This window comes from Ranitomeya imitator, chromosome 6 (assembly GCF_032444005.1).
Source record: "Ranitomeya imitator isolate aRanImi1 chromosome 6, aRanImi1.pri, whole genome shotgun sequence".
NCBI lineage: Eukaryota > Metazoa > Chordata > Amphibia > Anura > Dendrobatidae > Ranitomeya > Ranitomeya imitator.
This window is the reverse complement of record NC_091287.1, coordinates 241369635-241389276: the sequence shown is the minus strand read 5'-3', so window position 1 is coordinate 241389276 and position 19642 is coordinate 241369635. Positions and strand designations below refer to the sequence as shown.

The 19642-nt window shown below is 45.5% G+C and overlaps 1 protein-coding gene across 1 annotated transcript in view; it reads left to right on the top strand.

Annotated features, from left to right (window-relative positions):
• AHRR (aryl hydrocarbon receptor repressor) overlaps positions 1 to 19167 on the top strand; it is a 576129-nt gene extending 556962 nt beyond the window's left edge. Inside the window, exons 9-11 of the mRNA XM_069730527.1 lie at positions 13834 to 13937; positions 15077 to 15218; positions 17426 to 19167. Of these exons, the coding sequence (XP_069586628.1) occupies positions 13834 to 13937; positions 15077 to 15218; positions 17426 to 18515 (1336 nt within the window). The 3' untranslated portion in view covers positions 18516 to 19167. The remainder of the gene's footprint in view (positions 1 to 13833; positions 13938 to 15076; positions 15219 to 17425) is intronic.
• Positions 19168 to 19642: the final 475 nt, after the last annotated feature.

Sequence of the window (19642 nt, the reverse complement as noted above, 5' to 3'; positions counted from 1 at the left end):
CTGGGCAGAGATGATGTAGCCTAGGAAAGGTAAGGACTCCTGCTCAAACATACACTTCTCCAACTTGGCATAGAGGGAGTTTGCCCGTAGGAGGTCGAAGACTTTGCAAACATCCCTCCGGTGGGAGTCAATATCTGGAGAATAGATGAGAATATCATCCAGATAGACTACGACCGAGGTGGAAAGCATATCCCGGAAGATATCGTTCACAAAGTCTTGGAAAACGGCTGGGGCATTACAGAGCCCGAAGGGCATCACCAGATATTCATAGTGCCCATCCCTGGTGTTAAAAGCCGTCTTCCATTCGTCCCCCTCACAGATGCGAATCAGGTTGTAAGCACCCCGCAGATCTAGTTTAGTAAATACCCTTGCTCCCCGAAGCCTATCGAAGAGCTCAGATATCAAGGGCAAAGGATACTTATTTTTAACGGTGATGGCATTAAGACCCCTGTAGTCTATGCATGGACGCAATTCCCCATTCTTCTTCTGCACGAAGAAGAACCCTGCCCCAGCAGGTGACACTGACTTCCTAATGAATCCTCTTGCCAGATTTTCCTGGATGTACTGTGACATTGCCTCCGTCTCCGGGAGAGATAGCGGATAGACTCGACCCCGGGGAGGCTCAGCACCAGGCAAGAGATCAATAGGACAGTCATAGGGGCGATGGGGCGGAAGGATCTCCGCCACCTTTTTGGAGAACACGTCTGCATAAGACCAATACTGCTTGGGGAGAGAGGAAAGATCTGCGGGTACCTCTGTAGAAGCAATGTGAACACACTCCCTCTGACACCTACCCCCACAAGATTCACCCCATCCCAGGATTCTGCCAGAGGACCACTCGATATGAGGAGAGTGGTACCGTAGCCAAGGTATTCCCAACAGGACCTCATCAATTCCCTCAGGAATGACGAGCAGCGATATAATCTCCTGATGAGATGGCGACATGGACAGAGTAAAAGGGATGGTCTGGTGTGTTATCTGTGAGGGCAGTGTCGACCCATTCACCACTCGTATTGTTACTGGTTGAGCTAGCATAACCAGGGGTATTGCGTGACGTTGGGCGAAGGCAGAAGACATAAAATTGCCCTCCGCCCCAGAATCCACGCAGAGCTCTACCGAGTGGGAGAATGAGCCTATAGTAATTGTCCCCTTAAAGGACAATTTAGAGGCAAACGTCGCCGTGTCTAGTGTACCTCCACCTACTACCACTAGACGCTGACGTTTCCTCGACCGCTGAGAACATCTGGTGGCTAGATGTCCTGACTGCTGGCAAACATGACAGACCTTGAGTGCACAAGCGGTCCGGGACTTAGATCCCGCTTGTGACACTTCCCTGGCCTCATGTGACTCAGGAACCAGGACCGGAGATTCCAGAGGTTTGGCGAAGGTAGGAGCCAGCCGAAACCTCTGCCTACACTGGGCTCGCTCTAACCTCCGCTCGTTAAAACGGAGGTCAATTCGAGTGGAGACAGTTATTAACTCCTCCAGTGTGGCAGGAATCTCCCTAGTGGCCAGAGCGTCCTTAACGTGGTCAGCCAGGCCCCTCCAAAATATGGGGATACGAGCTTTATCCGACCAATCCAGCTCAGAAGCTAAAGTGCGGAATTGGACGGCAAAATGACTGACCAAGGACTCACCCTGAGTTAATGCCAGCAGTTGGAGCGCAGTATCATGGGTGACTTGAGGTCCCAAAAAGACCTGTTTCAGAGTGCTCAGAAACAGCGGAGCACTCTGCACCACATGATCGCCACGCTCCCACAGCGGCGTAGCCCATTCCAACGCCCTGTCCGACAAGAGACACACTATAAATCCCACCTTAGCCCGCTCTGTGGGAAAACGTGCAGCCAGGAGCTCGAGGTTAATAGAGCACTGACTCACAAATCCCCTACAAAATTTGCTATCACCAGAAAATTTTTCTGGCAGCGGGAGGCGAGAAAATGTCGGAGCAGGGGTGGCAATGGACAGGGTTGCTGCAGCCACGCTAGCAGCCTGTACAGCAACTGCGGTAACATCCACAGCTGAGGTTGCGCTCTCAAGAGCCGCCAACCTACCCTCCAGCTGCTGGATATACCGCAAGGATTGCTGTTTGTCCGTCATTACTAGCCAGACCCTGGCGCTAGTGTAATGTTAGGGCTAGCGGAACGCACCAAATGATAAGACAGATAGAGTATGGTGCGTTCGCAGCCCGGGGTCCACCGTGCAGAGATGGAACCTGCTGCCAAGTAATGACGGACTATATGGCGGTACTCATAAGTATACACACGTGGGTTAAACTTCACCGAGCGTGAAGGAAGCGATCCTGTTGCGTCACAGGACCGCGGTACCGCACATAGAGCGCGAGCAAGTAGTCAGCGAACTCAACCCCAACTAGGAATGAAGTCCGATTAGACCCTTGCTGGCACAACACCGCAACTGGGTGTGTAAGGAAACTCAATAACTATATTAAGGCACAAGAGTGCATGCGGTGCCGCACTGACGAACGCCACTAACCACCCAGGCTTGGGTAAGGAAAGCACAGAGGAAGTGCACGGCGCCGTACTGGCGGTCACAGCAACTGGACGCTGTAATGTGTGATTCGTGCTGTAGGATAAGTCGGGCGCTAGATAGCAACCATACACCTTCCGCGAACAGACATTCAATAGGGTAGGGGTATCCAAGGACGACTTGCACTCACAACATACACACATTAACTATTGTACACTAGCGCATGGCCGTGCGGTCATGCGCAGTTTATATAGTTGCAGCACAGGAAGTGGCCACAGAAACTTTGCCCTTCCAAGACCTGCCAAGAGGACCAATGGAATGTGCTGCAGAGCCTGAGCACATGACCCTCGATCTCCAACGGGAGATCTTGCCCTGGGCATGCTCAGTGTGTGCAGACAAGGACTTAGTCCCAGAGAAGTCCGCTCGCTGCTGACCAGCACTGGCTTTAAAGGCAGAAGCTGAAGAAACAGCAGTAACTCTCTGTACAGAGTGAGACTGAGCAAGACGCTGGGACCGACGTCCTTGCTGAGCAGACTCCACTGTGGCTGGACAAGAATGGGAGACCGCAGCGGAGATGGCTGGAGATTCCCCCTGTGCAGAAGCGGGAACTCGAGACCTAACAGTCTGACTTTATTGTAAATATGGAAAAAAACATTTATGTTAAAAGAAAAGGGATAAGAACATTTGAGACAATGTGGGCACCTTGGGTGGAGAGAAGATGACACTGAATGTAGGTTATACCATGCATCATTTGCTGCTCTTGTATGTAATGGGGGGAGGTGGAGGGGAAGGGAGGGAATTTCTGAAACTAATGACCTTGTTAATGTTGTTATCATTGCAATTTTTTATTGCTTTGTACCTTGAATTTGGTTAAATAAAAATGTATCTGATTTAAAAAAAATGTACACTCTGCACCCCATCTTGACTGAAAAAAAGACAGAAATGTAGAAATTCTTGCAAATTTATTAAAAAAGAAAAACTGAAATATCACATGGTCATAAGTATTCAGACACTTTGCTCACTCATATTTAAGTCACATGCTGTCCATTTCCTTGTGATCCTCCTTGAGATTGTTCTACTCCTTGATTGGAGTCCAGTTTGGTTTAATTAAACTGATAGGACTGGATTTGGAAAGGCACACACCTGTCTATATAAGACCTCACAGGTCACTGTGCATGTCAGACCAAATGAGAATCATGACAGAATTGTTGTAGCAAGGCACAGATCCGGCCAAGATTACAACAGAATTTCTGCAGTACTCAAGGTTCCTAAGAGCACAGTGGCCTCCATAATCCTTAAATGGAAGAAGTTAGGGACCACCAGAAGTTTTTCTAGACCTGGCCATCAAGCCAAACTGAGCAATCGTGAAAGAAGAGCCTTGGTGAGAGAGGTAAAGAAGAACCCCAAGATCACTTTGACTGAGTTCCACAGATGCAGTAGGGAGATGGGAGAAAGTTCCGCAAAGTCAACTATCACTGCAGCCCTCCATCAGTCGGGCCTTTATGGCAGAGTGGCCCGACAGAAGCCTCTCCTCAGTGCAAGACATATGAAAGCCTGCATAGAGTTTGCTAAAAAAAAAACACATGAAGAACTCCCAGACTATGAGAAATAAGATTCTCAGGTCTCACGAGATGAAGATAGACCTTTTTGGTGATAATTCTAAGCGGTATGTGTGGAGAAAACCAGGCACTGCTCTTCATCTGCCCGACACAATCCCAACAGTGAAACATGTGGTGGCATCATCATTCTATGGGGGTGTTTTGCAGCTGTAAGGACAGGATGACTGGTTGCCATTGATGGAAACATGAATGTGGCCAAGTACAGAGATATCCTGGATGAAAACCTTTTCCAAACTGCTCTGGATCTCAGACTCACCTTCCAACAAGACAATGACCCTAAGCACACAGCTAAAATAACAAAGGAGTGGCTTCAGAACAACTCTGTGACCATTCTTGACTGGTCCAGCCAGAGCCCTGACCAAAACCCAATTGAGCATCTCTGGAGAGACCTGAAAATGGCTGTCCACCAACGTTCACCATCCAACCTGATGGAACTGGAGAGGATCTGGAAGGAAGGATGGCAGAGGATCCCCAAATCCAGGTGTGAAAAACTTGTTGCATCATTCCCAAGAAGACTCATGGCTGTACAAGCTCAAAAGGGTGCTTCTACTCAATACTGAGCAAAGGGTCTGAATACTTGTGACCATGTGATATTTCAGTTTTTCTTTTTGAATAATTTTGCAAAAATGTCTACATTTCTGTTTTTTGCAGTCTAGATGGAGTGCAGTGTACATTAATGAGAAAAAAAATGTTTTTTTTTTAATTTACCAAATGGCTGCAATGGAACAAAGAGTGAAAAATTTTAAGGGGTCTGAATACTTTCCACACCCACTGTATGTGAGGATTCACATCACCCAGCTTTCCACACAGACTTTCCTCTGCTTCTAGCATTCTCATGGTATGCTTTTCAGCTAACCCCAGCTTACCCTGTGTTATTTATGACCTTGTTTACTCAGGCCTGATTGTATGCATCTGGTTCTCTCTTAATTCTCTGACCAAGATGAGCAGAGATCACTCCCCTCTGCTTCACACCTGAACGCACTAAAGGTACCGTCACACTAGACGATATCGCTAGCGATCCGTGACGTTGCAGCGTCCTCGCTAGCGATATCGTCCAGTGTGACAGGCAGCAGCGATCAGGCCCCTGCTGTGCTGTCGCTGGTTGGGGAAGAAAGTCCAGAACTTTATTTGGTCGCTGGACTCCCCGCAGACATCGCTGAATTGGCGTGTGTGACACCGATTCAGCGATGTCTTCACTGGTAACCAGGGTAAACATCGGGTAACTAAGCGCAGGGCCGCGCTTAGTAACCCGATGTTTACCCTGGTTACCATCCTAAAAATAAAAAAAAAACACTACATACTTACCTACCGCTGTCTGTCCTCCAGCGCTGTGCTCTGCACTCCTCCTGTACTGGCTGTGAGCGTCGGGCAGCCGGAAAGCAGAGCGGTGACGTCACCGCTCTGCTTTCCGGCCGCTGTGCTCACAGCCAGTACAGGAGGAGTGCAGAGCACAGCGCTGGAGGACAGACAGCGGTAGGTAAGTATGTAGTGTTTGCTTTTTTTTACTTTTAGGATGGTAACCAGGGTAAACATCGGGTTACTAAGCGCGGCCCTGCGCTTAGTTACCCGATGTTTACCCTGGTTACCAGCATCGTTGGTCGCTGGAGAGCTGTCTGTGTGACAGCTCTCCAGCGACCAAACAGCGACGCTGCAGCGATCCGGATCGTTGTCGGTATCGCTGCAGCGTCGCTAAGTGTGACGGTACCTTTAGTTTGCCATATATTGCATAGACTTCAGTCTGCTGTGTGATCCCTTAGAAGTGTGTCCTTAAAAGTGTGGATTACAGTAGAATTAAAACCTGAATTGAACCTGAAGGGAACTGAAGGTAACTGGCAAGTCACGGTAAACAATGTTTCTGTTTGTTTTCACTTTCACCCCTATAATCCTTCACTTTCTGCTAACTCCCCTGATCCCTACACCAAGTAAGGAACTGTTCATCTCCTCTTCAATCCTCCCCATCCACCTCACCTCCTCCTACAAACTGTTCCTTAACATACAATCCTCTGTCTTCAAGCACAGACAGCCCCCTCATGCCCTCTCCTGCTCCCACCTGCTAACACTTTCTCTGCTCCTTCTTACTGCTGGTGATATCTCTCCAAATCCTGGTCCTCCTCACCATATTCCCACAATCATTTCTACCTCCCATCCACGCTCTAGCACAAACTTCCGTAACCTCTCTAACCTTATACCCATTTGCCCAGCCCCCGCTTCCCTAGTCCCACTAACAGGAGCTCTGTGGAACGCCCGCTCTGTCTGCAACAAGCTCTCCTACATCCATGATCTCTTTGTTACTACCAAACTTTCCTTCCTCGCCATCACCGAAACCTGGCTCACCCCTTCTGACTCAGTCTCCCCTGCTGCACTCTCTTACGGTGGCTTCCACCTTTCCCACACACCCCGCCCCAGCAGCAAACATGGCGGAGGAGTTGGTTTTCTCCTGTCAGATAACTGCTCCTTCACCCCAATCCCACTGCCACCCTCTGTTACCCTCCCTTCCTTTGAGGTGCACTCTGTGCGCATCTATGCCCCCACCAACCTCCAACTGGCTGTCATTTACCGCCCCCCAGGGCCAGCCACCATCTTCTTTGACCACTTCACCACCTGGCTACTTCATTTCCTTTCTGCGGACATCCCCACTATCATCATGGGCGACTTCAACATCCCCATTGACACTTCCCTCTCAGCTGCCACTAAACTTCTATCTCTCACTTCCTCCTTCGGCCTCACTCAGTGGTCTTCTGCAGCCACTCACAAAGACGGTCACACACTGGACCTCATCTTCACCCGCCTCTGCTCTCTATCTAACCTCTCTAACTCACCTCTTCCACTCTCTGACCACAACTTTCTCACATTCTCATCTCTCTCCACTCCATGTCTACAATCCCCACCCCACAAACTTTCACACCCTCGCAGAAATATTAAACATCTTGACCTACATTCATTCTCTGAATCCCTCCTCCCCCTCACAGGCATAAGTTCCATACACAATGCGGATGACGCTGCTGCTCTATATAACACCACAATAGCTGTAGCTTTGGAATCTGCTGCCCCACTTACACATACCAAAGCTCGCAAAATCAACAGACAGCCCTGGCACACCAGCCTGACTAAAGAACTGAGGCGAGCTTCCAGGGCTGCTGAGCGCAGATGGAAAAGATCCCACTCCAACGAGCACTTCATCGCATTCAAACAGTCCCTCACTACTTTCAAGACCACACTCGCCACAGCTAAACAAACCTACTTCTCATCTCTCATATCCTCTCTCTCTCACAACCCTAAACAGTTATTCAACACCTTCAATTCTCTCCTCTGTCCCCCAGCACCTCCTCCCTCCCCACTTATCTCTGCTGAAGACTTTGCCTCATTTTTCAAGCAGAAGATTGATAGCATTAGAGACAGTTTTGGTCAACAACCCCCAGAGCCCTTCCTCCCGATTTCCCAGCCCTCCACCTCCAAAACCAACTTCTCCACCATTACATAAGATCAACTCTCCACTCTACTCTCAAGATCACATCTCACCACCTGTGCACTTGACCCACTCCCATCCCACCTCATCCCAAACCTCACCACAATCTTCATCCCAACCCTAACCCATCTCTTCAACCTATCACTAACAATTGGTGTTTTCCCCTCAAGCTTTAAACATGCCTCCATCACACCTATCCTCAAAAAGCCCTCTCTTGACCCATCCTCTGTATCTAGCTATCGCCCTATATCACTTCTCCCCTATGCCTCAAAACTACTGGAACAACACGTCTACCTTGAACTGTCCTCCCATCTCTCTTCTTGCTCCCTCTTTGACCGCCTACAATCTGGCTTCCGGTCACACCATTCCACCGAAACTGCCCTAACTAAAGTCACCACTGACCTCTTAACCGCCAAGAGCAAGCGACACTACTCTGTCCTCCTCCTCGACCTGTCGGCTGCCTTTGACACAGTGGACCATTCCCTATTATTACAGACCCTCTCATCCCTTGGCATCGCAGACTTGGCCCTATCCTGGATCTCATCATACCTAACAGACCGGACATTCAGCGTCTCCCACTCACACACCACCTCCTCACCTCGCCCCCTATCTGTCGGAGTCCCACAAGGTTCAGTCCTTGGGCCCTTGCTCTTCTCCATTTACACCTTCGGCCTGGGACAGCTCATAGAATCTCATGGCTTTCAGTATCACCTCTATGCTGACGACACACAGATCTACATCTCTGGACCAGATATCGCCTCCCTTCTAACCAGAATCCCTCAATGTCTGTCCACTATTTCATCCTTCTTCTCCGCTAGATTTCTGAAACTTAACATGGACAAAACAGAATTCATCATCTTTCCCCCATCTCACGCGACCCCCCCAACGAACCTATCCATTACAGTAAATGGCTGCCCACTCTCCCCAGTCCCACAAGCTCGCTGCCTCGGGGTAATCCTTGACGCTGATCTCTCCTTCAAACCGCATATCCAAGCCCTTTCCACTTCCTGCCGACTTCAACTCAAAAATATTTCACGAATCCGTTCATTCCTCAACCATGAATCTGCAAAAACCCTAGTCCATGCCCTCATCATCTCTCGCCTTGACTACTGCAACCTCCTGCTCTGTGGCCTCCCCTCTAACACTCTCGCACCCCTCCAATCTATTCTAAACTCTGCTGCCCGACTAATCCACCTGTCCCCCCGCTATTCCCCGGCCTCTCCCCTCTGTCAATCCCTTCACTGGCTCCCCATTGCCCAGAGACTCCACTACAAAACCCTAACCATGACGTACAAAGCCATCCACAACCTGTCTCCTCCATACATCTGTGACCTTGTCTCCCGGTACTTATCTACCCGCAACCTCCGATCCTCACAAGATCTCCTACTCTACTCCCCTCTTATCTCCTCTTCCCACAATCGTATACAAGATTTCTCTCGCGTATCACCCCTACTCTGGAACCCTCTACCATAACACATCAGACTCTCGCCTACCATCAAAACCTTCAAAAAGAACTTGAAGACCCACCTCTTCAGACAAGCCTACAACCTGCAGTTACCACCGATCGACCAAACCGCTGCATGACCATCTCTACCCTCACCTACTGTATTCTCACCCATCCCTTGTAGATTGTGAGCCTTCGCGGGCAGGGTCCTCATTCCTCCTGTACCAGTTATGACTTGTATTGTTTAAGATTATTGTACTTGTTTTCATTATGTATACCCCTCCTCACATGTAAAGCGCCATGGAATAAATGGCGCTATAACAATAAATAATAATAATAATAATAATAATTCACAAGTCTGGGATCTCATAGAGTGACTGCAGACTTGTCGTCTTAAACTGGACAAACCATTTAAACTGCAGATATTGTATATGTTAAAGGGAACATGTCGCCAGGTTTCCCATATAAAGTACAGCCAGCACCTGTGAACCCTCTGTTACAGCATACTAGAATGCTGTATATATATCACTAATCTGCTCTGCAAGGCACAAAGAATTGCTTTTATTATACTCACAGATGGCAAGGTCCGGTCCGATGGGCATCTCTAGTCACGATCCAGTACCTCCTGTATTTTTACTATTGTCTTGCTCCTTTCTTGCTTTGTGTGGATCACGCGTCCTACTTCATCCACACAGTGTCCCTTGTCATGCTTCTGACGTACTTCTTTCTGCACTGCGGAGGGCAGAGCAAAGTACTGTAGTGCGCATGCACCAGGAAGACCAAAGAGCGCCAGTGACACGTAGGTTAAAGTTGGCGGATGTACACTATAGTGCTTTGCTCTGCCCTCGGCAGAAGCGTGATGGGTACTCTGTGTGGATAACTTAGGATCAAGACCAGAGACACCCATCAAACTGGACCACGCTGTCTGTAAGTATAATAAAAGCTATTTTTTGCACCTTGAAGGACAGATTTGGGACATAGATACAGCATACAGGTGCTGGTCATATATTATATGGGGAAATCCTGTAGACAAATTCTCTTTAATCTCCAGTTAGAAACAAGCCCGGCCACCATACTGAATGCAAATTAACCTTTTTCCTCCTGGGAGGCGCCATCTTTCTGTCCTGCAGGCGTGATGGTGTGCCTACAGTCACTGCCCAGTACATAGTGACAGTGCTGTAAGCACACATCAGCACTCTGACAGCCGACTCTGCAGTGCTGTGAGCTGGGACTGTAGCTGTGTAAGCAGGTTGAGGGATGCAGTGACAGACAGAAGGCAGAGCAAGGGTTAACAAATATAACAATTTTAATTTTAACAGGGGTTAACTCCTCGCATGGAGGTGCAGAGTTAAAGTGGGGAGAATAACGGTCCATTTGAAAGGATATGTAGAGTTAAGGAACAATAAATCAGATAACGGCAGTTCTTGTGAATGCTGCGGGGGAGTGAATAGCACCAACAACGGATGACGCGGTACTGGTACAAGAACGTTCAGCTGGTAACGGTGGTCCGTCTTCTGGCAGCAGCGGTCGGTCTCCGGTACCTTCCGCTGAGCCCCTATTCCATGAGTATATGCGGCCGGAGCAAACAAGGCCACAGCATGATCAGGGTCTCCCGTGGGCGAGAAGGTATATGCTGGTGACGGGATGATCTCTTAAAATGAGATCTAAATGATTGCCTGTACCTGATCAAATATAAGCTGAGTGCTAGCTTAGAGGCAAAGAATGTATCAGATACACAGAGACAGATACACACTTCCTCTCTCAGCAAAGGCTTACACACAACTGAACTTTATTTTCAGGAAAAAAGACCATGCTACAGACAGGAAATGGGGGTCGCACAACTTCTGAACAGCTAGTGTCACTCTATGATTGGTCCATTCCAACTTCACTTCCATATATGGTATTCAGCCCAATGTCCAGTGACTTCTTCACATTCCAAAAATTCCTTCCAGGATGCTGCTCAGGATGCCATCTGGCTACACCATATCTGAACTAGCTTATGTAAGGTTTAGTAATTGATTTCATGAGCCATTCTCTCCTTCACACTGGTAAGGTGGGCTAAAAACATCTGTCCAGTACCCGGTCTCTCTTTGCTGCACGTGCGCTGTACTCGCGGTCACGACGCACATGGCACCTCTCTGTCAACTACCGGGCGCACCGCACCCTTCTCTGTGCTGCGTGCTTCCTGTTCCCGCCATGTCTGAAGTGCCTGAGGTCCTGCAGACCACGGTCCGACGACGAGGGCAGCAGCGAACAGTCCTGAACTCTGCCCTGGCTCTTAGGCTGGCGTGCGGCTCTTTCCTTATTACTGCGGTGGAATCCAGCAGCGTCCTGGCATCGTTGCGGCACGGCTGCGCACCCCTTGGAGCCTGCTGCGCGCGCATTTTGCCTCTGTCACCGCCTGCGAGAAACTGCCCAACACTGCGCGCACTTTTACTTATAACCCCAGCTTCCAGGTCAGGGAACCGGTCCGGGCCTTTTTGCCTTCCCCCGGACAACATGGGACGCAGCCTCAGCAGTTCCGGACTCGGTCTGGCATAGGTACCCGCAGTCCGGCCTGTCTACTTACAGCTGCACAAGCACGCCTGCAGGACTGAAACCCGGGGGCTTCGAGAAGAGTAAAGTTATTTTTTTCCATGGAGTTATGTTTTCAGTACGTTGGCCGGGCACCTTTCTAACGTTAATAACCTGCATATTAACCCTATATAGTTAATAGCAACTAATTACAGCTTGAGCAGAACACAAAATGAAAACTGTGCTGTGGTTACTTTTGCATCAGATTTACTTTTAGGTGCCATAAATTTGCCCAAATGTTTTCAAAATGTTTTACATTAAAAGGAATCCATCAGAAGGTTTTTGCTATGTAATCTGACAGCAGCATTAGGTGGGGACAGAGACTTTGATTCCTGTGATGTGTCACTTAGTTTACTGGTTGCAGCAGTTGTGATATAATCACAGTTTTCTCTGCTGCAGATCTAGTAGAGCTGAGCTCTTGAGCTGTGTATAAACCCCACACCACCGCTCTCTATGTACACTGTAGAGAGACAGACAGCTGCTAATCAGTGCTGGGGGCACCCTTGGATTAGGAGGCATGAGGCCAATTGTCCTGTAGTGATAATCTCCTGTTGATAAATCACTGATCATATTGGAAGAGCAAAACACAGCCCAGTAAGTGACACATCACTGTAATCAGGGTCTCTGCTCCAACACTATCGTGCTCTCAGATTACATAGCAAAAACCTGGTGACAGATTCCCTTTAGAAAAAATAAACTTTCTCCGAGTATTTTCTGTATTGAAATTGCAAGTGTACTTGTGATCTTTACAACATATAAAATTAATTGAAATTGATTGACATAAATACCAGTCTGTTGCAGTTTGCAGGAATTGATAGACTACCCCCAGAAAGCAGGAAGACTGAAGAGTCTTTTATTTACATATGGTGCCTTATATCGGCCTCCAGCAGTACAATGTGGCCATTATTATTTGCCCTTGTGTTAGGGTTTTTCATGCCATAAAAGGGTACTCTGGAGGAAAGTAACCAAATGTGACTCCTACCATTGATGAATTTGGCTACTGTAATTCATGTATGGCTGTTGGCCAGTCTTTCAAATTCTACAATGCACAGCTACCTGAGCTTCATAAAGTTAGTCCTGTTGCATTTAGCTGATGACTGTCAAAATTCAATATAGAAAGGGGTTAGTCGTGCTGAAACAACTTCTTTAAAGGGAAACTGTCGGCAGGTTTTTGCTACCCCATAATGTAGGCAAAGAGTCCCTAACTCCACAAATGTATCACTTAGTACTGGGTGCAGCAATTCTAACACATAATTTATTAGATTTAGCACTGCAGCAGAGCTGAGAAAGCTAACCCCGCCCACATCAGGCTCTCTGTATACGTTGTCTATAGACAGTAAGGTGCCTATCACAGGAGGGGCGGAGTCAGACCAGAGCTCATTCACAGAAATGATGACCTCTCCCGGCGCCTGCGCACTGCAGTACTTTGCTCTGCCCTCAACAGAGCCTGTGCCGGAGCCGCGGCAGGAAAACAAGAAGAGGATGTCATCATATCAAGCTAGGAGGCGCGGGCTGTGACACCCATCGGATCGGACCGCAGCGGGACCGCTCCTGGGAGAGTATAATATAACCTGTTTTTCTTACCTTTCAGGATACATCGGGGGCTTATCTACGGCATTACAGAATGCATTACAGAATGCTGTAGATAAGCCCCTGATGCTGGTGGCCTTAGCTCATATACGATTTTTGGGGTGACAGATTCCCTTTGATCACAAGGTGATTAAAGCTTCAGTCTAAGTGAACAGCACACTGTCTGACATGTGACACATCTTTGAATTCAGTTTTAACTCCTACCTCATGCTGTCCTCTGTTTACATAGTAAAACCCTCTGACAGATTCCCTTTAAACTCTCTGCTCTCTGCTGACTCTGTCCCAGTCTACATAACAAAGCTGATCATTAAGCTGTTGGTGCAGATACATTGAAAGGGAGGGTAATCACTACAGTTCTTGCCAGCTTCAACTAATGCCTAGATGTATGTAAGGAGTGTAGTTTGAGGTGTCGATTAACATAAAAAAAACTTTTGTGCAAAAAAGCTTCAGGACACTGGAAATTATAGTCAAAAGCTTCAGGACACTGGAAATTATAGTCAAAAGGAGAAAGTGAGTCATATTATTTGTAATGCCCGGTAGCAGAATATACCTGGGCTTACTCAGCAAGGGAACATCCTGTGCTACATACCATAGTATGGTCTTGGGTGTCAGTCTTTTGCATCTCATCCCTTAAATGGTTTTCTTCTTCCCTACAGAGGAAAAGTGTTCCCCAGTACTGATGTGGAGAGTAATGGAAGGAACGACCACCAGGGGGCGTGCTTTCCCAATATGTTACACAACACGGAGAGCCAAATAAAACGTATGTAGTAACCATTAGTTGTGTGATACAATATTGTTAGATAATGGAAAGCTAAATCAATATTATTCAAGCCTTTTTTTCGGTAATTTTTTTAAATCTACATTTTCTAAAAGTAGTATATATTCAAAGATAAGATAATCATCAATTTAAGTGTTTTTTTTTATAAGTGACATATGGTTGGGTTGTTATGTTTCACAGGGTAATCCATGCATTAATAAGAATTTTAATTTTTTACACAAAAGCTACTACATAATCTTTATGGTTAGAGAAGTCAGCATTGTTACTAAGAATGCCCGACCCACTGGCTATTGCCCTTCATTTACAGAGGAGATCTTTTTAATCATTACATTACTAATAACTGAATTGCCGGTACTTTTTTCATAAGTAAACTATAGTAGCGTCCTGTAGTATGTTGCCTTTCAATAAAATATATGATTATTTGTTATTTCTAAGTATTCTTAGTCATGTGAATTCTGCTGATATCTGAATTAGCTGTTTTCTGCAAATTACGTAAAGTTATTGCCAGCCAATGGTCTTAGATTCTGCAGGGCGCTAGGTTTTGCACGTGACATGCGCTCCCGCACAGTTGTAGCCTCACGTGTCTCTTAGACCTGCAGCAAATGGTCCGTTCACACCCGCCAGCACTACATGACCGCCGATCAGCTACTCACTCATAAGTGGTTATTTCATAGCCTGTTTGCCAGTCATATCGCCCGTCAGATGCACAATGAACCATCCATAACAGATCGGTGGGTATAGGCTGCTTGTCTTACACAGAATTATGCCCTGCCAAGAATGAGGATCTTTAGGGCAAATCCAAAGCTCATCTTACTTTGAAAATGAAAGTGTATTCCTACTGACAAAAGCCATGACTGTAGTAAGTCCATATTATTAATACATGATTGTACAGGACACTGTATTCTGATAAATAGCTGCCTCCTATGGTTTGCACAGGCTCAGGAATTGTCACCCAATCACAAATGCCAGATCTGTAGGTAATATACTAGTATTATTAATTATTACATAATCACTTCTTTCTTTACGGCTAAACAAGTATCATGACAGCTTTAGGGATCTGTGTAAGCTAGAAGTAATACATAATATACCACATTTAAACTCTTATTTTTTTTTACCAACAGTAATGAATGCCGGTGACAGTGGAATTTCATTACTAAAAGTGCGAACAAATGAAGACCAGTGGGTGTGGGTGGAGGCAAACTCTCCAATACTGTACAGAAATGGTTGCTCAGATTACGTAGTTGTCCCACAACAAGCCCAGAGGTAAGGAATCCGCAACATAATATAAAATATTGTGTGTATACACATTATGACTCATCAAACCAAATGTAACCTGTTTCAGCAAGCCAGATAAATGTCGCTGAGTGGTCTTTCACTTCTTCGAAACACATCAGTAAAGACACACAACCAAAAATTGTGTTAAAATCACTACTTCTTGAAGACAGACATGCGATTCAGTGGCAAACAACATCAACCTCCATGTTCACCGAAGGTTTGGATCGCTCCCCTGCATCAGCATTGTTGGGTGCCACTTGTGGCTGCATTTTAATTTTCCATGCTAAGACATCTGCCCACCTGTGCAATGTTTCAGGGTTATGCTTCCTCCTTCAACATGGTGAAAGTTGATGTTTTTTGCACCTGAATTGTACTGTATATTCAATATATATATATATATATATATATTTTTTTTTTTTTTTACTATATATTACAACTTGCAAGGATGGCTTTAGGTATAAACAGGGCCTTAATGATAAAGCCACAGTGGGACTCATACTTCAACTAATTACATTCACCAGGTATAGTATACAGCAAAAATACAACAAATTAGTTTTTCCTTCTTGTTTTGCTTTTATAATTGTTCAGTAAATTATTGTTGCTCTAATATCATATTTATTAATATATGGCAGGTACTATGCTCTATTCATGAGTAAAAATTGTTCAATACCAGCTTGAATTAGTTCCAATAGAGAGAAATATGACAGATTTTGAACAGGACTGCCTATTCCTATGTTTTGATCATTAACATACTCAATTTTAAAGTGGTATTCTCAAGTTGTTGTTTTTTGGAGCGGCTCATTGCACTGCAGTCTCCTTACAGTCTTCTTACAGTCTCTTTACTTCCCAGTTGCTTGTGGGAGCAGGACTTCCTTCTTGAGTGACAGGTGTAATGAGTAGCTTCATTCTGCTACTACACATTAATTGTCTATCTTGGTTTGCTTCATACTGTAATCACTATACCCACACATAGGCATAAAAGAGCCATTCAACAAGCATAGAGGCCCCGTCACACATAGCGACGCTGCAGCGATACCGACAACGATCCGGATCGCTGCAGCGTCGCTGTTTGGTCGCTGGAGAGCTGTCACACAGACAGCTCTCCAGCGACCAACGATCCCGAGGTCCCCGGTAACCAGGGTAAACATCGGGTAACTAAGCGCAGGGCCGCGCTTAGTAACCCGATGTTTACCCTGGTTACCATCGTTAAAGTAAAAAAAACAAACGCTACATACTTACCTACCGCTGTCTGTCCCCGGCGCTCTGCTTCTCTGGTCTGGCTGTGAGCACAGCGGCCGGAAAGCAGAGCGGTGACGTCACCGCTCTGCTTTCCGGCTGCCCGCCGCTCACAGCCAGACCAGAGAAGCAGAGCGCCGGGGACAGACAGCGGTAGGTAAGTATGTAGCGTTTGTTTTTTTTTACTTTAACGATGGTAACCAGGGTAAACATCGGGTTACTAAGGGCCCTGCGCTTAGTTACCCGATGTTTACCCTGGTTACCAGCGAAGACATCGCTGAATCGGCGTCACACACGCCGATTCAGCGATGTCAGCGGGACCTCAACGATCAAAAAATGGCCCAGGCCATTCCGACACGACCAGCGATCTCACAGCAGGGGCCTGATCGCTGGTACGTGTCACACATAGCGAGATCGCTACTGAGATCGCTGTTGCGTCACAAAACTTGTGACTCAGCAGCGATCTCGCTAGCGATCTCGCTATGTGTGACGGGGCCTTAGGTATCAGGAAAGTGAGAGCCGTTATACGGAAAACTGCTTTGGAAACTGCCAATGCTATGTGCTGTGAGATTGCAATTGTACATGACTCATAAAGAGCTCTGTTAAGGAGCTGAGAGGGAGGGGTAGGTAGATAAGCAACAAACTGCTGTATTGAAATCAATGGGCTAGAGAGAGTTGACTGGGATATTAGGAGTCAACTCATGTCCTGGAATGTAACTACTGGACATTCTGGCTAAGTTCAGTGGCCGAGCTTCATGGAAACAAGCTGTACACTATATAAGATAAAAGCTCTCATTGCAGAAGAATGACAGCAGAAAGAAAAGCAAGTCAATTGCAAACTTACTTATTTTCATGCTGTCTAACTAATTCAATTTAATAACATGAGAATACCCCTTTAAGTTAACTGTAATCTTTTAAATCGTTATTTCTTTTAATGTTATACATTGGATTAATTTCAGGGATGAAGAGGTCCCAAAAAAACAGACTATGCTTGGTATGAAAGGAAATAGAGAAGTTCCTCTATGTAACAGTTCAAGTGAATCACCAGCACTATTGAAGCAACATCTAACATGGGGAAAACATGAGAAAGAAGATATGAAGATGAAGTTTCAGACAAACAAGACCGACTCTTTTTTACAGGAGGAAAACTACTTACCTAAGCATTTTTCGAGCATGCAGAATCACTGTAACGCCAGCAATGTCGGGTCCAGGTCAGGACCCCAGTTGATGGGCTCATTTGCAAATAGATCAGGGAGGCCCTTCTACAACATGGACCAAAACCATCCTGGAGTGCACCTGACAGGGCGACCCCATCGTGGAGGTGTTGACAATTTCCAGGTATATCATGCTCTGCAGCAGCATTCTGTAGACTCTTACCCTACAGATAATATTAAAATGGAAAATAATTTTGTGACTCCAGATGTCCTATATGACTCAGGTTTTCCTTTGAACATCCCCATCAAAACTGAAAATGACTCAGATTCTGAAGGCAGATCTGAACATTATCTTAAGCCCCATGGTCATGGATGGGTGAGTGAAAATAATGTCGTAAAAAGAACTTTGATGGACTACCCTCAGTCACTACATCTGAAGACTGAATTGAACCTCAACGAGCAAAACTTTTGCCTGAAACCAAAGCATCTTATGCATTCTTCACACAGAGGACACTGTTTTGTTCCAGCTGCACATATGAACCATATAAACACAAGTCGGCCTTTTAAAGGTCTGTACAATAAGGATCCAACTCAATTTTATCCCCAGAAGTCCAACTACTTGGACAGCGTACTGAGCCAACAGGGGGCAGATTGCTTAACTAATCCACTTTACGCAACAGATGGTAAGAATCAGGGCGATCAATCTTATAAGCTGCAATCTGAGTTCAAAGCTCACAGTATGGTTCAGAATATCAAACGTGAGCCCCTGGATTCACCTCCATGGGCTGAGAGTGATCAGGAATCGATACCAGCACTCTACCAAAAAAACACACTGATGGGTTTTTTACCTGGCCAAATGCCACAGAATACAGCTGAATTTGCATACATTCAATAAGTTTTGCATTTCTTCTTAGAATTTTAGATAAAATAATATATTGCACTATTTTGACATAAGGTCTCTTTTTATATGTAAAGCTTACACTGTGGTAAAAGTGCGGTCGGTGCTTAAAAAGCCTTATGTATCGGGCAGACATTTTGAAAACTGCTCATTTCTCAAGAAATGCAACTATTTTTCCTTGTTTTACCACTAATGAAAAAAGTTTTTTGCTTCTGTAGAAAATAATTTTATTTTATGAGATACTCACACTTTTTCTATGTTTTTATAACTCTTTGGACTATGTGGCATTCCCTTAAAGGGTGTGTTGTTTTTTAGAAAGTCCTTTTTGTTGAATGAAGGATGACAGTATTAACAATTTGAGATACACACTGATAACTTGCCTTGACGAATATTGGACTGAATGTATTTGATTGGCACCTTAACAATATGAAAACCGAAAGACGCAAGGCCCCCAAAAAACATGTTTTTGCTCTAGACAACTATACACTCTGATAATTGCTTAGCTTTTTCCTTTTTTTAAGACATTGTATTTATAGAAAACTGCCAGGCATTTATTCTGATGTTAAAATTACAAAATGTCACTGATTCTGATTGAAAAGCAAGAAATGCAGCCATGAAGAGTAAAACAATAAAATAAACATTATGTTTGCGTTATGATATGTTTACTACTACACAAAAGTTGAAATTCTTTGAAAACTGAAAGTCTATACACATGTTGGAAAAGTTCTTGTTTTGTTCATTTGCTCAGTGATTTTAAAGAGGACCTGTCAACTCTCCTGAAATGTCCTTTTTAGTACAACCCCAATTCCAAAAAGTTGGTACATTGTGTAAAATCATGTAAAAACACAAGAATGCAATGATTTGAAAATCTCTTATAGTTATATTTTATTCACAACAGAACACATTTCAGAAGTTGAAAGTAAGACATTCTTCCATTTGATTTGAAAAAATCAAATCATTTTGATGATAGTAACACATCTCTAAAAAGTTAGGATAGGGTTAACAAAAGGCTGGAAAAGTAAGTTGATACTAAGATAAATATTGCAGGGACCCCACTCTTTGGCAGTGCTTGAGGTAGACACATTCAGCAGGTTATCAAAAAAATAATATTTATTTACGTTCAT